The 16,093-nt window shown below is 40.2% G+C and overlaps 2 protein-coding genes and 2 pseudogenes across 2 annotated transcripts; 3 read left to right on the forward strand and 1 right to left on the reverse strand.

Moving 5' to 3' along the window:
* Positions 1-1,239, reverse strand: part of LOC104820269 — a 53,168-nt pseudogene extending 51,929 nt beyond the window's left edge.
* Positions 1,240-1,363: 124 nt separating this feature from the next.
* On the forward strand, positions 1,364-6,242 carry LOC104820270. Its single transcript, XM_010550654.1, has 13 exons — positions 1,364-1,782; positions 2,104-2,287; positions 2,378-2,446; positions 2,531-2,629; positions 2,949-3,028; positions 3,123-3,957; positions 4,165-4,799; positions 5,122-5,206; positions 5,293-5,344; positions 5,435-5,484; positions 5,577-5,624; positions 5,715-5,909; positions 6,025-6,242. The coding sequence occupies exons 1-12, from the start codon at positions 1,496-1,498 to the stop codon at positions 5,889-5,891; spliced, it is 2,601 nt and encodes an 866-aa protein (XP_010548956.1). The 5' UTR covers positions 1,364-1,495; the 3' UTR covers positions 5,892-5,909; positions 6,025-6,242.
* Positions 6,243-7,032: 790 nt separating this feature from the next.
* Positions 7,033-10,553, forward strand: LOC104820271 (ubiquitin-like-specific protease ESD4). Its single transcript, XM_010550655.1, has 10 exons — positions 7,033-7,257; positions 7,376-8,330; positions 8,602-8,678; positions 8,760-8,853; positions 8,996-9,094; positions 9,250-9,339; positions 9,445-9,564; positions 9,919-10,022; positions 10,204-10,276; positions 10,381-10,553. Exons 2-10 carry the CDS (start codon positions 7,491-7,493, stop codon positions 10,441-10,443), a joined length of 1,560 nt encoding a protein of 519 aa, XP_010548957.1. The 5' UTR covers positions 7,033-7,257; positions 7,376-7,490; the 3' UTR covers positions 10,444-10,553.
* Positions 10,554-11,581: 1,028 nt separating this feature from the next.
* Positions 11,582-13,203, forward strand: LOC104820272 (annotated as a pseudogene).
* Positions 13,204-16,093: the final 2,890 nt, after the last annotated feature.

Consider the following 16,093-nt stretch of genomic DNA (forward strand, 5'->3'; position numbering starts at 1 on the left):
TAAGCAATTTTTATCAGATTCGTAATCGACAAAACCCTTTCTTTCAGGAGGAAGGGGAAGAACAAAAAATCAAATTTGACGGATCAAAATCTCACCTTTACAATGGATTCAGGATCGGACAAGGATTTGAGATCCTCTGAAGCAATGTAATCCACGGACGAATCTGCCGACGGCAGAGGAGGAGGAGCAAGGGGGTTATTTTCGTCATTTACGCCTATCTCTGGATTCTTCGAGAGTTTTGGCAGCTTTTTCTGGCGTTCGTGAGGAACTGGAAGAGTTTTATTGATGATACGCAATGCCATTGAATCTCTGGAAATTGTAGAAATCAGATGGTGTGGGGTTTAGTTTTATAGAGGGGAAAAGTTTGTTCCTTTTTTGGGGAATTTTTAAAATTTAAAGAAAGAAAGCGGACGATCCGATAACTGGTCGTCGGAGATTTTGGCTCCCCAACGGGTCTCGCAATTGCGATTTCAGATGAGCCGGTTCGGTTCGATTCTTGTAATCTTCCGATCTTCGAAAAGGATAGTCTACACTGATCACCCTACATATTTCATTTGCAAAAACACCTCAGATTGAGCTTCCTCAATTATTACAGACTAGTTTCCTGATTTCAGCTTTTGTCCACACAACCTTCTATTTCAGATACTGTCTGAAACACCCATCTCGGGATTTGTTCACTGATAAATCATATCGGTAAAGCAAAACATCTTATGCCGAAAAACGGGTCGTAATGCTCATCCCCATAACGTTATTAAACAGAGAAGAATTGGAGGAGAAAGTACTTACAGAATGGACAATAAGAGAGAAGAGTGATGAACTGCGATTCTTCTTGTATTGTTCAGTGACTCATAGACTTTGATCCAATCTTTCGACGCTAGTTCTTCCAATAAACTCTTCGAAAATATATAGCAAAAGGTAATTACCCCACACCATCTGATCTCTACAATTTCCCGAGATCCAATGGCATTGCGTATCATCAATTAAACTCTTCCAGTTCCTCAGGAACGGCCGAAAAAGCTGCCAAAACTCTCGAAGAATCCAGAGATAGGCGTAAATGACGAAAATATCCCCCTTGCTCCTCCTCCTCTGCCGTCGGCAGATTCGTCCGTGGATTACATTGCTTCAGAGGATCTCAAATCCTTGTCCGACCCTGAATCAATTGTAAAGGTGAGATTTTGATCCGTTAAATTTGATTTTTTGTTTTAAAGAAAGAAAGCGGACGATCCGATAGCTGGCCGTCGGAGATTTTGGCTCCCCAACGGGTCTCGCAATTGCGATTTCAGATGAGCCGGTTCGGTTCGGTTCTTGTAATTTATATTTTCCGGTTTAATTTTAATTATATCAGACGTCGTCGTTTACAGCAGCTTTCCAAGCCACAGAGAGACTGCGATAGAGCTCCGGTCCTCGAACTCCCATGGCGTCTCGTCCCTGATTTTCCCTTTTTCAACCCCTAGTCCGACAACAGCTTTGATTACGAATCCTTCTCGATCCGTTCATGGATTCAGACTATCGAAACCCTAGACAATTATCGTCGCACCACCACCACCACCATATAAGGATGACGGTTCCTCCTCCGCCGCCGCCTCCACCGTCTCTGCCTCACATCGATAGTGATCGGAGCACCGTGGAGCTTCGCGCGTTTGATTGCAATCTCACTTCTCTCTGCGATCACATTCAGACCGAGGGGTTTGGCGCAGGTGCCTTCTCCGATGTTGTCGTCCATGCCATGGGCTCCACCTACCACCTCCACCGGCTGATTCTCTCTAGGAGCTCCTACTTCAGGTATATGATCTGTATTATCCTTGAATAAGTTCATGATTCACTTTCCGGTACTTTATTTCATCAATATGGGTGTGCTCTGTAGACACGGGATTCAATTATTAGAGCTTCATTTCTGTGTTATCTTACTTGGTGTGATGGATTGAATGGATATAGATAGGGTGGTATGCACTACTGGATTTTGGTCTATTCCTCCAAGGGAGAACCCATTTGTTCAATGCGGATTATATCATTATGCTTTTAGGGTTTCATATTCATTAAAGGGAGGGGAGGTTTGCTTCTACTTTTTGTTTCAGTTACAGTCTGTATATTTTGTTTTGTTAGGAATATGCTCCAGGGTCCATGGAAAGAAGCAAGTTCTCCGATCGTTAGCTTACATGTGGATGACAAGAATGTTAATGGGGAGGCAATTTCTGTTGCTTTAGCTTACCTCTATGGGCATCATCCCAAGCTTAATGATAATAATGCATTTCGTGTTTTGGCTGCTGCTTCGTTTCTCGACCTCCAGGTACACATTGGTTTGTGGGATTTTCGTCTAGCGAAAGATTATTATACTTTCAGGACACTGGACCTAAAAATTGAGTACTTTTTTATGTAGGATTTATGTGCAATATGCACAGATTTCATCATTTCCGAGTTAAGAACATCAAACTTCTTGGCATACCAGGTTTAAGACGTGCAATCATTTTTAGTCACTATCCATGAGCTCTGCAATTCTTAAGTTCTCATAATTTCTCCTACTCGTGATTAGGTGTTTGCTGAGAACCAAGATTACGGCATGCATGGAGAACGTGTAAGGAATGCTTGCTGGGGTTATCTCTGCCAAAGTGGTGCCACGGAGCTGAGAGAGGTAATCTAATATCCCTATAGAGAGACACGTGATGGATTTTTAACTAGCTGTGATTGCCTCGTTTCTTCCGACGTAACTGTCAGAAGCAAAGGTGTCCTTGTAATAAAAATATTTCAATCTCTCAAATGGCTGCTAAAAATGTTCTGACTACAGTGTGAAGAATCTGGTTCTACCCTGGGTTCTTCACTCGATATGCCATTCCAACATGAATACGCCTGAAGTTGAAGAAGAACATAGTTCAATTGTTATTCTTCAGCTAGAGTTAAAATATCCAAAGTTCCTGACTAGCTAATTATGATGTCGCCTTTTTTTGGGATAGATGCTGCCAAAGCTTTCTGCACAGACTCTACATGCATTGCTGACCTCTGATGAACTCTGGGTACCCAGTGAAGAAAAACGGTGAGAGAATGCATGTCTAATTTGGTAATGTTTTTCTTTGCTATATTTTATGGATTGAATTCTCTAAAATGGATGCTGTTTCGTTGTTAATAAGGTTTGAACTGGCATTGTATGCATTCCTGGCAAAGGGTGCTCTGTCCAAGTCAGAACATTCCAATCAAGGAAGTTCCAGTTTTGAAATGGGTGTGAATTTTCATATAGATTCTGCTACAGCTAAGGAAAAAAATCTGATGGATAATTGCTCCATCGAGAGCTTGGACTGCCAATTAGGGCGTTTAGATTTAAAAGAGGACCTAGAAATAGCGGGTGCTAGTCTTGATACAATTGTTCCGCTCACAGAAGGTGTGTTTGATTTCCAAAGAGGACTTTCTCGGTCAAACCTTGTACTTCAACAATCTGCATGCCCAGAAACAAGTTTTGGACCTGTTTGCACTAGTGTTGTGGACAAGCCTTCATTATCGAGTAGCTCATTTTCTGAGCCAACTTTTATTAGAGCATCATGTTCATATGATGAGGTTCCAGGTGTTGATGTAAGTAAGACCGAAGGCAGTGGGGTGGCAGTAGAAGGACCTTCTGGAGAAAGTCCTTGTTACCATTTGAGTAATGATCGATGGGTTTCAGGAAATGATTCTAAAAATTTTTCTCTTTTAGATTCTTCCTCTAATGGCTTTGTCTTGAATGACTGGGGAAGGTCTGGTGTTTCTGCTCTAACATGGGGTGGAAGAGTTGTGGGGGCAAGGCAGGTTATAGGCTGTACTAAAGGAAAATGTGGATTTACTGATGAAGAATACAATGCATTTATAAACACTTTTGAAGGTGGTTCTCTTCTGTATAGCAATATGTCATTTGAGGTGCTTCTCAATGCGAGAAGGCAGCTTGAAGAATTCGGTTTCCCCTGTAAAGCTGTGAACGATGGCCTCTGGTTGCAGGTTCATTTTCTAAACTTGCTTGGCTTCTCATTCAGCCAGTCTTAGAAAGCGGGCGATGAGAAATTTGCTAACGTTTGTCCTATTTTTGCATGTGGCGTAGCTTAAATCAAATTGAATCATGTTAATATAATAATCAATATACTATTGTGGTGCAACTGCTTCTTTAAACATATCCATTAATGTGTTTCTGTTTAAATTACTGTCCAGATGCTTCTCAGTCAAAGGGTGCAGGAAGTTGCTGCCGACACATGCAAAAGGTGCTGCCTTGTGAGCATGGCATGCGCATGTAGACAGGGATTTGGGGTTTCACTTGGAGCAAACTTCAATACCTATTACGGCCAAGACAATGGGCAAGGTAGTCTGGCAGGAGACATGGAAAATGTATATGTGGCTGACTCGTCTCAAGGAGGAGGAATTGGAATCTTTAAGCCTGTCAGAATCAATGTTAGAGGACAACACATTGACGGACTTGCTGGAATTGGTTGTGAAGCTACATTTGTGCCACCTTCTGCTTGGCCCCCGACCCCCTTTGTATACTCTCGTGTCCCTATCAACCGAAATGGCCAACAGTCTTTTGCTAACGATGCTCCCGAGGGTAGAAATGATCTCCGTGGAGAGATTTCAAGAGACGGGTTGACAGCTTTAGTTGGGTTGAGCCAAGGGGGAAACCGTGTTGGCAATATTCATGGAGAGCAAAGCGAAAAGGGGCATGAGAGCGGAATTGATGTTGAAAATTTAGAGCCAAAGGAACCTTCAGTTGGAACCGAGTGGGAAAATGCAAACAGTTCTATATTACTGGATACGAGAACACCTCTATGCCACTTTCCTCCTTTTCGTTTTGGGTAACATTTTCATCCTCTTCTGCTTGATCTATGCCATATTTAGAATTAGCCTTTATATTCTCGATGCTTATCATATTTTTCAGCATATCTGAGATTTCGATTAAATCTAATTGAGCTTTTCTATCATTCTATATTATGTATCTTATGAGCCCTTATGATAAACTTGGGATTAAGGTGATGTTGTTGTTGTTGTTGTTGATGAGACCTTATGAAGTCTCACAATTTACATCCATCCAATTTTCTCGGTTCTTTCTTTTGAGGCCTACTCTCGTGACTCGTTGCTTCCTTCTCATATTTATATGTTTGTTTTCATGTTTTGCAGAGTTGAATTTGAGGATGTTCATAGACTCAGCGATGGTCATGTAAAGCATTCTCCTGAATTCTTTTATGCCGGTTCTATATGGAAGGTATCACAAGCTTTTTCCGTCTGGAGAATTTTGTTTTTTGAAAGGCAGATGTCGGTTCTGATGAATTATATCTGTACGGTGTCCAGATTAGTGTCCAGGCTTTCAATGATGAAGATCCTCAAGGACGCCGGACTCTTGGTAAATCTGAAATTGGACACAACGCTTTTCCTTAACATCAATAATCGTGTTAAAAACTTACACTTAAAGCCGGAATATCTGTTCTTTCAGGATTGTTTCTACATCGTCGCAAAGCAGAGATAGCGGATTCGCTAAGAAAGGTTTATCTTTTATCTTCCTAGCGCTGATATAACAACCTATATCTGTTTTGTCTTCCTTTTTCCTTTGTGAATACCGTCTTCTTTCCGTTCAGGTCCATGTATACATAGACTCTCGCGAAAAGGTCACTGCACGTTACCAGGTAACTTACGCTCACCATGCTTATATATTCAGACATATTGAAAGAGAATCTTGCATTCATCAACTGATAGAATCTCTCTCTTTCTCTCAGCTGATATGCCCGTCGAAGAGAGAGGTAATGGTGTTTGGGAGGTTCAAACAGAGAGGGACACTGTTACCAAAAGCCCCGAAAGGATGGGGATGGCGAACGGCTATTCTCTTCGACGAGCTCTCTGATCTTCTCCAGAATGGTTCTCTCCGTGTCGCCGCCGTGGTTCAGCTCGTCTAGTTTCCTCCTCTTTCTAAGGTACATATATACCTACGCACGTATATGCACACATACACAGATATATATGTATATACAATGCGGGTATGATACGTATGTTTTGTGTAATGGTGTTGCATTGTGTTGATTATTGCAGTCTTAGAGGAAGTAAACACTCAGTCTCAAAGGCTCATTGACATCAAATTCAAATGTATGGAATTCGCCCCGTTAGTGTCAGGGGCGTGTATGTGTGCGTATATATTACAACGAAACGAAATGAGGGTTAAAAATAAAACATTACTATGATGACTTGTACGCCAAAATAATCTGTATTTTCTGATAATTAGAAGAAATTTCATGGTTTTTTTTTTTTTACTTTTTTGGTTGAACATAATTATGATAAACAAAAAAGTTTCGTACTTTGTAGAAATGCATCCAAAACGCCGTGTAATTTGCGGTTTATCTAAAAAAAGGTTTTTGCAAGTACTTTTTTTTCTTCAAAATATCAAATTACCCTTTTTTTTTACCAAAAAAATTGTATGGTGCGTTTTGGTCTGTTGTATTAATCGTAGTTCTTTTGATTATATATATTTTAAAGTTACGCTTCAATCTTTTATAATAAAACAATGTATTTTTTTAATCGATTAAAGTGGTCATACATCTAATAAATTGAGAGAGAAAAATCTTCTACGAAAATATGGACAATATGTACGGTATATTGTATAAATCGCGTAATAAAAGAGTTTTTTTTTTTGCACAAATGCGTCTCGAGGTTCGGATCGGTATTCAAGCGGTTCGGTTTGAAAACGGTATTTTCAGTTTTATAAAATTTGTATCAAACTAGAACCGAATGTTAAATGGTTCAGTTCGGTTTTAATATCAGTATCGCTTTGGTTTGGAACGGTACTATTATATGAATATAAAATAAGTACCAAACTATAATATTTACACATAAAGATTCGAATTTTGGTTCCGTATTCATTTAGTTCGGTTCGAAAGTGATTTATTCGATTCTATAAAAATTATATCAAATTAGAATCGATTCGGTTTTTTTATCGTTCGGAACTAAATTACCGAACGAAGTGCCCATCCTACAGATATATGATATATTTAAATAATATATTTTTCCTTCTCCCGTTCTTATTTTTTTTTGTTTTGCGCCCGACGGGAGAGCCTCGTGTGCTCTGAGAAAAACTATAAAGCATACAAATCTTCTTCCCGAGAGAGAATGCGGGAAATTGATTTTCCACAGTCCCAAACACAACATAGAAAATCACTCTCTTTCCCGGGAAACTGAAAAACACAATACGTAATCTGATTGTTTGTTGTCCTCTCGCTAATCTTCAGAGGATTCCAGAGGAAAGGAAGTATCCAAGATCAACGTGCAGAGGTGATGATTTTCTCCGAGGCGGAAACTCTTTCTTGTCCTCTCTTCTGCTAAAGTTTTCGTCTTTTCCCCCCAATATTTTCTCGCTGTTGAGTTTTACTTTGTTTTCGATTATTTTCAGGGCACATTTCGATCGTGTCTTGCACTGTTAACGTTCGCTCTGATCTCTGGGGGTTTTGCAAAACCCTAATTTGCCGTCCTGGGATATCCCTTGTTATGGTTCTCACCTCCGGTGGATGCCCCAATTTCTAGGGTTTTCAGTTTTCCTGGTTGAGCCGAATTCGATCTGGATGGGTGCCCTAGCGAGTAACCGCAAGCGTGGCGACGAATGCTTGAGCTTGAATCACCAGACAACGAGCCCGTTTCCTTACTTCCACGCCTCGAAGAAACGAAGATTCTCCTTTGGTATACAGCCAAATTCGGACAAGCCGGTTTCTTCTTCGAACGCAACAGTCTCGAGAATGTCCAAATACCCTGACGCGAAAGCCCCCTTTAGGCGAGAAGTTCACGCCCCTAGCAGGGGATTTCTCCGATTCGGCTTGTTGGGCCGTTCTTCAATACAAGAAAGAAAGGCCAAATCTAATGATTTCTACAAAAAAGACGAGATTGATCGTGAAATGAGCAGTTTTTTCGGCCGCAAGCATGATATCGTGAAGAGATCCGCACTGGATGTGTTGAGGTACCATAAAAACGACAAGGAGGTGGTTGATTTGGACGATGAGCCTGAAAAGGAAGCGATTTCGGAAGATTCGAGCATCCAAGTACTTGAAGAGGGTAGGGAAAAATTGATGGAGGAGAAGAATGTTCAGCCTTCTTCTTCTTCCGGTGTTGCTGATGTTAACAAAGGGAACAACTTGAGAATAGATTATGCTGGCAAGATGTTGGATTCAATTTCCTTGAATAGAGAAGCTGATGATTCTTCGAGCCTTGAAGCCTACAAAAAGCTTCTTGAGATTGTTGAACGTCGTAATTCTAAGTTGGAAACGCTGAATTTCGAGATTGTGTTCAATGAAAAACGGTTGTCACAGCTACGTGAGTCACGCCCTCTAAAAAAGCCGATGAAAAAGGCTGTTGAGGTGATTCATAATCTTCTTGCTGGAAATTTTTCCTGTACCAATTATTTGTTGGATTTCTTCTCTAAATGTATTTGTTATTGCCTACTGTTGTCAATTTTATCATTTGATGTGAAGACAGGTAATAGATTGACCAATGCATAGTGTATATTTGATAATCATTATATCCTTATGGATTTAGCTTCTATGGGTAAAACACCTTGTTGCAAAGGTACCTCATGTTTTGATTATTAACATTGCCATTATTCTTCCATTTTCTATTGATTGGATGAAGATTCCTCGTGAACCTTTTATACCTCTCACTGATGAGGAAGAATCTGAAGTCCAACGCGCTTTCTCTGCAAGAAATCGGTATGTTTGTTAAGAAGCTCTCTCTACTTGTTTCTTTTCGGTGATTTAGGAATTTGAGTAAATGCGTCTCTTTTTTTTCAGAAGGAAGGTCTTGGTTACTCATAAAAACTCCAACATTGACATTTCTGGAGAAGTTCTACAGTGCCTTACACCGTCGTCATGGTTGAACGATGAGGTACCCCTTCATCATCCGTTCTCCATTATGTTCTGTAACTTCTGTTATATATTTACTGATGGAGATCGTGTTTATGCCCGTTGGAAAATATTCCTTGAGCTCCTTATGTTTGGTTTTCTGATATGAATAATGTGTTTTGTAGGTCATCAACGTCTATCTTGAATTGTTGAAGGAAAGAGAGAGGAGGGAGCCTCAAAAGTTTTTGAAATGTCATTTCTTCAATACATTTTTCTACAAGAAGGTTTGTTTTCTTCTCTGTTCTCTTTCTTTAAACAGATCCGAATCTCTGTGCTTAATTTCCCTTTTAAGTGCACAAAGCCATAATTTTTACTTTCTCCATTCCTTCCTCCCGATATTTATGGATAAGTTTTATTTTCCCTAAATGCAAATGCTCAGCTAGTAAGCGATGCTGGTTATAGTTACAAAGCTGTTAGGAGATGGACCACACAGAGAAAGTTGGGATATTGTCTTTTGGATTGTGACAAGGTAGGCTTTTAGGACTCTCTTGTGTTTCAGTTAATCTCTTTGTGAAGATGACGAATTCTGTCCAAAGAATATATGTGTTGAACCAGCCTAGTCCCCTTTCTGCAGATATTTGTTCCCATCCATCGGGGTGTGCATTGGACCTTGGCGGTTATTAACAACCGAGACCGCAAGTTTCAGTATCTTGACTCACTAAATGGATCTGACCCAATAATTTTGAATGGTCTGGTAAATACTCTCTATCTCTCTCTCTCTCTCTAAATGGATCTGTCCCAATTATCCTTCTGTTCCCTTTGAAGTATTGCCAATTGTGTTGAGCACCATACTTATCCACAAAAGTGAACCAGCAAATCTAGGAAACTGATTCTGATTTCACATTATGAGTTGAAATTGATTTATTGAAATCTGGAGCTTCTTCTCATCTGGGATTACAGTTTACTTGTATCTTTCCATGATTGTTGATGATGAGTGACAAAATCCGGTCTGTAAGCAAAATGGTGGGACAGTTGGGGCCATGCACGCACGTTTTCACATCAGACAGGAGTCAGATAAAACTCTTACCTAGTTGTTGTCGTTGTTCAGGCAAAATACTTGGTGGATGAAGGGAAGGACAAGAGCGGGAAAGAGATTGACATTAGTTCGTGGGAAACGGAATTTGTTGAAGACCTTCCTCAGCAGCACAATGGGTACTTTAGTTTAAACACTTTTTGTCCCAAATTTCATTGAGAAAGCAGTTAGTTACTTTCTTTCCATCATGATGGGAAAAAAACAAGCAACACAGCCAACTGCCAAGAAAAATATGAAAATCCAAAGTCGAGGAGGGTTGAATGTGTTGCTGACTCTTGTCCTGTTGGGTTCGTTGTACAGATACGACTGTGGGATGTTCATGCTCAAATACATCGACTTCTACAGTAGAGGCCTTGGGCTGCATTTCCGCCAGGTAACTGGTATAATATAATATCACAGTCATGACTTAGCCACCATCAATTGTGATACATATACATACATACATACATGCACTAATATGCGTGTTGGAAATTGCAGGAGCACATGCCGTACTTCCGGATGAGAACCGCAAAGGAGATTCTGAGACTGCGAGCCCACTGACGCTCTCCTTTCCTTTTCTTTTTAAAATCTTTTGATCGAGCTGTGGGGACATTGGGTTTTGTCCTTTTGTCAGAGAAATTCATTAATGCCTTCTTTCTTGGATGTCCTCATTAGGATCCATTACCCAGCTTTCGTTTTTTTTTTTGCTTTCGCTGTCTGTACCATATGAAATTAGAAGGAACCAAAAAAGGGTATTTGAGTTTTGGTTATTCGCAGGGTGCGGCGGACATCTTATCGGGAAGCAGAGGAAAGATGATCCATCCGTAAAAGGCGAGGACGAGGTCAGACACGAAACCCTAACCCTCTCTTTTGTCTTTTCTCTTCTTCCTCCTGAATGCTCTTCTGTGGAAGAAGAATAAAAAACGAAACCCTAATTTAAAAATCCTAATCTCCTCTCCTTCGATTTGGAATCCAGGCGGATCTCCAACCCAAATTCCGAACTTTGAACTCCAAGTTCGGATTTTTTATGAACCTGTCGGTGGATGAATGCGCAAAAATTTTGAATACTCCAGCCCATTCCTTGTTCAATACAACAATTATACGAAATCTACAAAATAAAACAAAAAGGCCGACAAGTTTAAAATGTTACTTCCTGTGTACTACTACAACAATTACATGTATATTTGGAATTTAACAAAAAAAAAAGATCAATGATATTTAAATGAAAAGAAAAAAGAAAAGAAGAATAAATAAAAATGTTTTTCTTTCCTTTGACATTGGTAAAAATACTCTTTTATTATAAACTATATATGTATATCCATGCAATCATTTTAAACTAACGGCATAAAATGTAAACCCCAAAGAATATTGGGCCACAAATTTTAAAGGGCTTAAATCTAAAATATGACGTTAAGCCTATTGGACCACGTAACAATTGTGGCCCAAAAATGGAGTGGTGTTGCATTTTCAGGGCATTTTTATTTTTAACTTAAAAAAAAAGAATATTATGAAGTTTGTAACTTGTGCTCCAATAAAAGTAAAAGATAAGCAAAAACCTAAAAGCACTCTTTTTCAAGTAACTTTGAAAACACAGTCCCTCCTAAAACGAACACGGCACTCACCTCTCTCTCTCTCCCCCCATTATATATCCAAATCCAAAAAACCCTAATTTGACCATAAAGAAAAGAACACGATCGAGAACAATGTCGCTGAGATGGCAATTCTTGCTCATTGCAGTAGTGGCAATCTCAGTAATTATGACAAGACGTTGCTCAGGGGAGAAGACGAGGAATCGTCTTCGAAAAAGCCACTGGTGAAGATGGTGAAGGGGAAGAAACTATGCGACAAGGGGTGGGAATGCAGAGGGTGGTCGGAGTATTGCTGCAACCACACAATCTCCAATTACTTTCAGACATATCAGTTCGAGAACTTGTTCTCTAAGCGTAACTCTCCCGTCGCTCACGCCGCCGGATTCTGGGACTATAAGTCCTTCATCACGACCGCCGCCATGTACCAGCCGCTCGGTTTCGGCACCACCGGCGGCAAACTTCTCTCCATGAAGGAGGTCGCCGCCTTCCTTGGCCACGTCGGCAGAAAAACCTCCTGTAAGTTCTTTTTTTTATGTTAATGACCTCCTGTAAGTTCTTACATATACATATATATATATATATATACGTACTATATGTACATCTTTGCATATGTATGGAGTTTTATATGAAAACTCCTTTTGTCTATAGAGTGATGAATGAAAATACAGAAAAATATTTGCTTCAATCATCTTTTCCTCCTCTCCATATATCCATGTCAGCTTATAATTAAATTGACAAATTAATTAGAATACATATATATACATACAATACATGTATGTATCTGTAATCAGCATTGGTTTTCTTTAACCGGAACCGGTTATCAATGGCACGAACATTGGTTTTGAAGGCAGGTATGGGATGGCAACGGGCGGACCACTCGCTTGGGGGCTATGTTACAACAAGGAAATGAGTCTGTGTAAGCTTTACTGCGATGAATATTACAAGCTCACGTGTCCATGCACGCCCGGAGTCTGCTACCACGGCCGAGTCGCCTTACCGATCTACTGGTACGATGAAATCGAACCTGATACATCTTAACAGGTCCCGGTTTAGTTAACCGTTTGTTTGTTGGTTCAGGAACTACAATTACGGAAAACCGGGGATGTATTGAAAGTGGACCTGCTGAATCACCCAGAGTATATAGAGAACAACGCGACGATATGGCATTCCATGCGGCGATATGGCGATAGATGACGCTGGAGAAGAAGCACTTGCCGTCGGCTCACGATGTATTCGTCGAAAAATAGAATCCGACGAAGAACGACACGGCGGCGAATCGGGTCCCCGGATTCAGAGCTACCATGAACGTTCTGTACGGAGAACAGATCTGCAAAACGGGGTTCGACAACGACGATATGAACAACATCGTATCTCACTATCTGTACTACCTGGATCTGATGGGTGTCGGCCGTGAAGAAGCTGGGCCCCACGAAATCCTCACCTGTTCCGATCAAGAGCCTTTCGATTCTTCTTCTTCCTCTTCTCCTGCTTCCGATTCTTCCTCTTGATCTACGACATGTTTTTGCATGGCCTATTGAGAAGGTGATTTATTCGCTTACGTCATATTTATATAATGCTTATGTAAACGATTACATCATGATGATGTAATGTTTATGTAAGGAGTTATAGAAGTTTGAATTTGTGTGTGTTAGGTGTGATTGAAGAAAATAAGGATATGGTAGGTGTGATTAATTCATGATGTGTTATGAAGATGTATGGTTGTGATGAGAGTAGCGGGTTTGAAGTTTTAGTATAAATAGGGAATGTTGTATGGAGTTTTTCACATCAAACATTTCTAAGCATTTCTCTCTAAACACTTCTCTCTCTTTTCTCTCTTTGATATTTCCTTATAAAGTTCTAAGCATAAGTGTTTTAAATCTTCAATATTCTCTCGTTTTTCTTTCTTTGCATTATACACTAAAGAAGAGAAGATAAGAAACTTGTGAATGAAAATATAATACAAACTTCGTAACATGGTATCAGAGTACGGTTCAAGGGACGACGCTACACTAATCCAAGCACAAGACGCACCACGAAGCGCTACTTGCACGAAGAGCACTATAGCGGTAAACACCCAAAACATTCAACCCGTAGCTATTTTCGATGGCCAAAATTATGAGTTATGGGCCACGAGGATGAAGACGATGTTGATGTTGAGAGAGTTATGGGACGTTGTTGAAAAAGGCATTCCAACACAACCATCGGAGACCACAGAAACTCCGACGAAAAATCAAGAGATGGATCTCACAAAATGGAGGGAGATCAAGATGAAGGACATGATGACCCTCCAACTTCTAAAAAATTTTATCACGGATTCCGTCTTTCGGAAGGTGATAACGGCCACGACATCAAATGAGGTGTGGACCAAGTTGCAAGAAGCATATCAAGGTGACAAACGAGCCATACTTGTTCGATTACAATCTTTACATACTCAATTCGAAAATTTGAGAATGAAAGATGTAGAAAGAATAAGAGCATATACGGATAGAGTGATGGATATCGGAAATCAATGGAACAATTGGGAGAAGGAAAGAAAAATTTTGAAATCATAAAGAAAATCCTAACAACGATGCCAAAGTCATACGCAATTTTGGCAATGTTGATGGGAGAGATGAAAGATTTGAGAAACATAAGTGTCGCAGATCTGGTTGGATCTTTGATTGCACGTGAATTTCCTACCGGATGAAGAAGGAAATTCAGAAGGAATTTTTCCAGCTCGATCGAAAAATCACAAAGGATGTAACAAAGGTCTCTGGGAGTCTAATCCGAAATGAAAGAAATGGTGTGGTTATTGCAAGAAAGATAATCACGTCGAAGAGGAGTGCTACTTCAAAAACAAGAAGGGCCAACAAGACCAACAAATGAGGTGGTCGAAAGAATGCTATACCTGTGAAAAGGCGGGACATTTGGCTCGAGATTGTAGAAGGAACCAAAGTCACAACACTCAAGTCACACAAATGGAGGGTATGAATGATCAACTATTTACGGCATGAGATGAAGCTATGATCGCCCAAGGAGAAGACATGTGGCTAATCGACAATGGATGCACAAATCACATGTCCAAAGATATCTGGTACTTCAAGAAGATAGACGAGATATCAAGATCCCTATCCGAGTAGAGAATGGAGTCGTAATCACAGAAGGAAAAGGAGATATTGTGGTTAACACGAAGAAAGGTGAAAGAGTTATCAAAGATGTGTTCTATATTCCAAAGTTGGACAAGAACCTACTCAGCGTTCCTCAAATGCTCCTAAACGGGTACGAACTCAACTTCAAAGAAAGTAGTTGTGTGATTCGTGATCCTATAGGGAGGAAAATTGTCGAAATACAAATGTAGAGGAAGAGCTTTCCAATGTAGCTTATGAGACCAGACGAGTCTTCCTACACGGCTAAAGAAGATTCGATGGCTCAACTGTGGCACCGAAGGTTCGGACACGGTAGTAACTCATACATGCAAAAATTACTACAGAAGAATATGGTGAAGGGAGTCCCTAACTTTGGCAACTACAATGAGGTGTGTGAAGCATGTCAATTAGGGAAACAATCAAGACTCGTGTTTCCATCATCTTCATCAAGAGTTCAGAAGAAGCTGGAGCTAGTACACTCGGATATATGTAGCCCGATGCAAACACCTTCGCTTGATGGAAGTAGGTATTTCTTACTCTTCATCGATGATTATTCAATAATGACGTGGGTATACTTTCTGAAAAACAAGTCAGAAACATTTGGGGTGTTCAAGAAGTTTAACGCTATGGTAGAGAACCAAACTGAAGAAAAAAACAAGACACTCAGATCAGATTGAGGAGGAGAGTACACATCGCAAAAGTTTACAAGATTCTGCGAAAGTCAGATTATCTCAAAGTAGCTCACAGTGGCATACTCTCCACAACAAAATGGAGTAAGTGAAAGGAAGAACCGAAGTGTCATGGAGATGGCGTGAGCGATGCTAAAGGAAGACGGAATGGAAAACAACTTCTGGTCAGATGCGGTATATACTGCAGTATACCTGCAAAACAGATTACCTTCAGCGACATTGGAGAATACAATCCCGATTGAGGCATGGACAGGACGTAAACCCTCATTAAGTCACTTGAAAGTGTTTGAGTGTCTATGTTATATCCATGTACCAGATGAAATGCGAACAAAACTGGAAGACAAAGCGGAGAAAGGCGTGCTCATTGGGTACAGTAGTCAAAGCAAAGACTACAGAGTTTACTTACCGGAGAAGCAAAGAGTTGCAGTTGCAAGAGATGTCACATTTGATGAAAGTCAAACATGGGATTGGAGCAAAAGCTTAGAGAAAGTAAAAGGTATTGCAGTTCATGCACCAGATTTCTATATATAAGGATTCAAGTGGAGAATAAAGTGGTTCTATATCCACCAACATTGAAGAAGATACTCCAGAAAGGAGTTCATCAGAACCTAGAAATCCGAAGACGGAGTCTATGAAGGAGATACTTGAAGTTGCTCCAAGAGTGTTGGACTATTCTGCAGACATGATGGAAGCATGTTTCATGTGTTCTGTAGAACCAATAAGCTTTGAAGAGGCTGAAAATTATCCAAAATGGAGAAAAGCGATGGAAGAAGAAATCAACATGATTGAGAAGAATAATACTTGGGAG

The sequence above is a fragment of the Tarenaya hassleriana genome, unplaced genomic scaffold (assembly GCF_000463585.1).
Source record: "Tarenaya hassleriana unplaced genomic scaffold, ASM46358v1 Cleome30, whole genome shotgun sequence".
NCBI classification, from domain to species: Eukaryota; Viridiplantae; Streptophyta; class Magnoliopsida; order Brassicales; family Cleomaceae; genus Tarenaya; species Tarenaya hassleriana.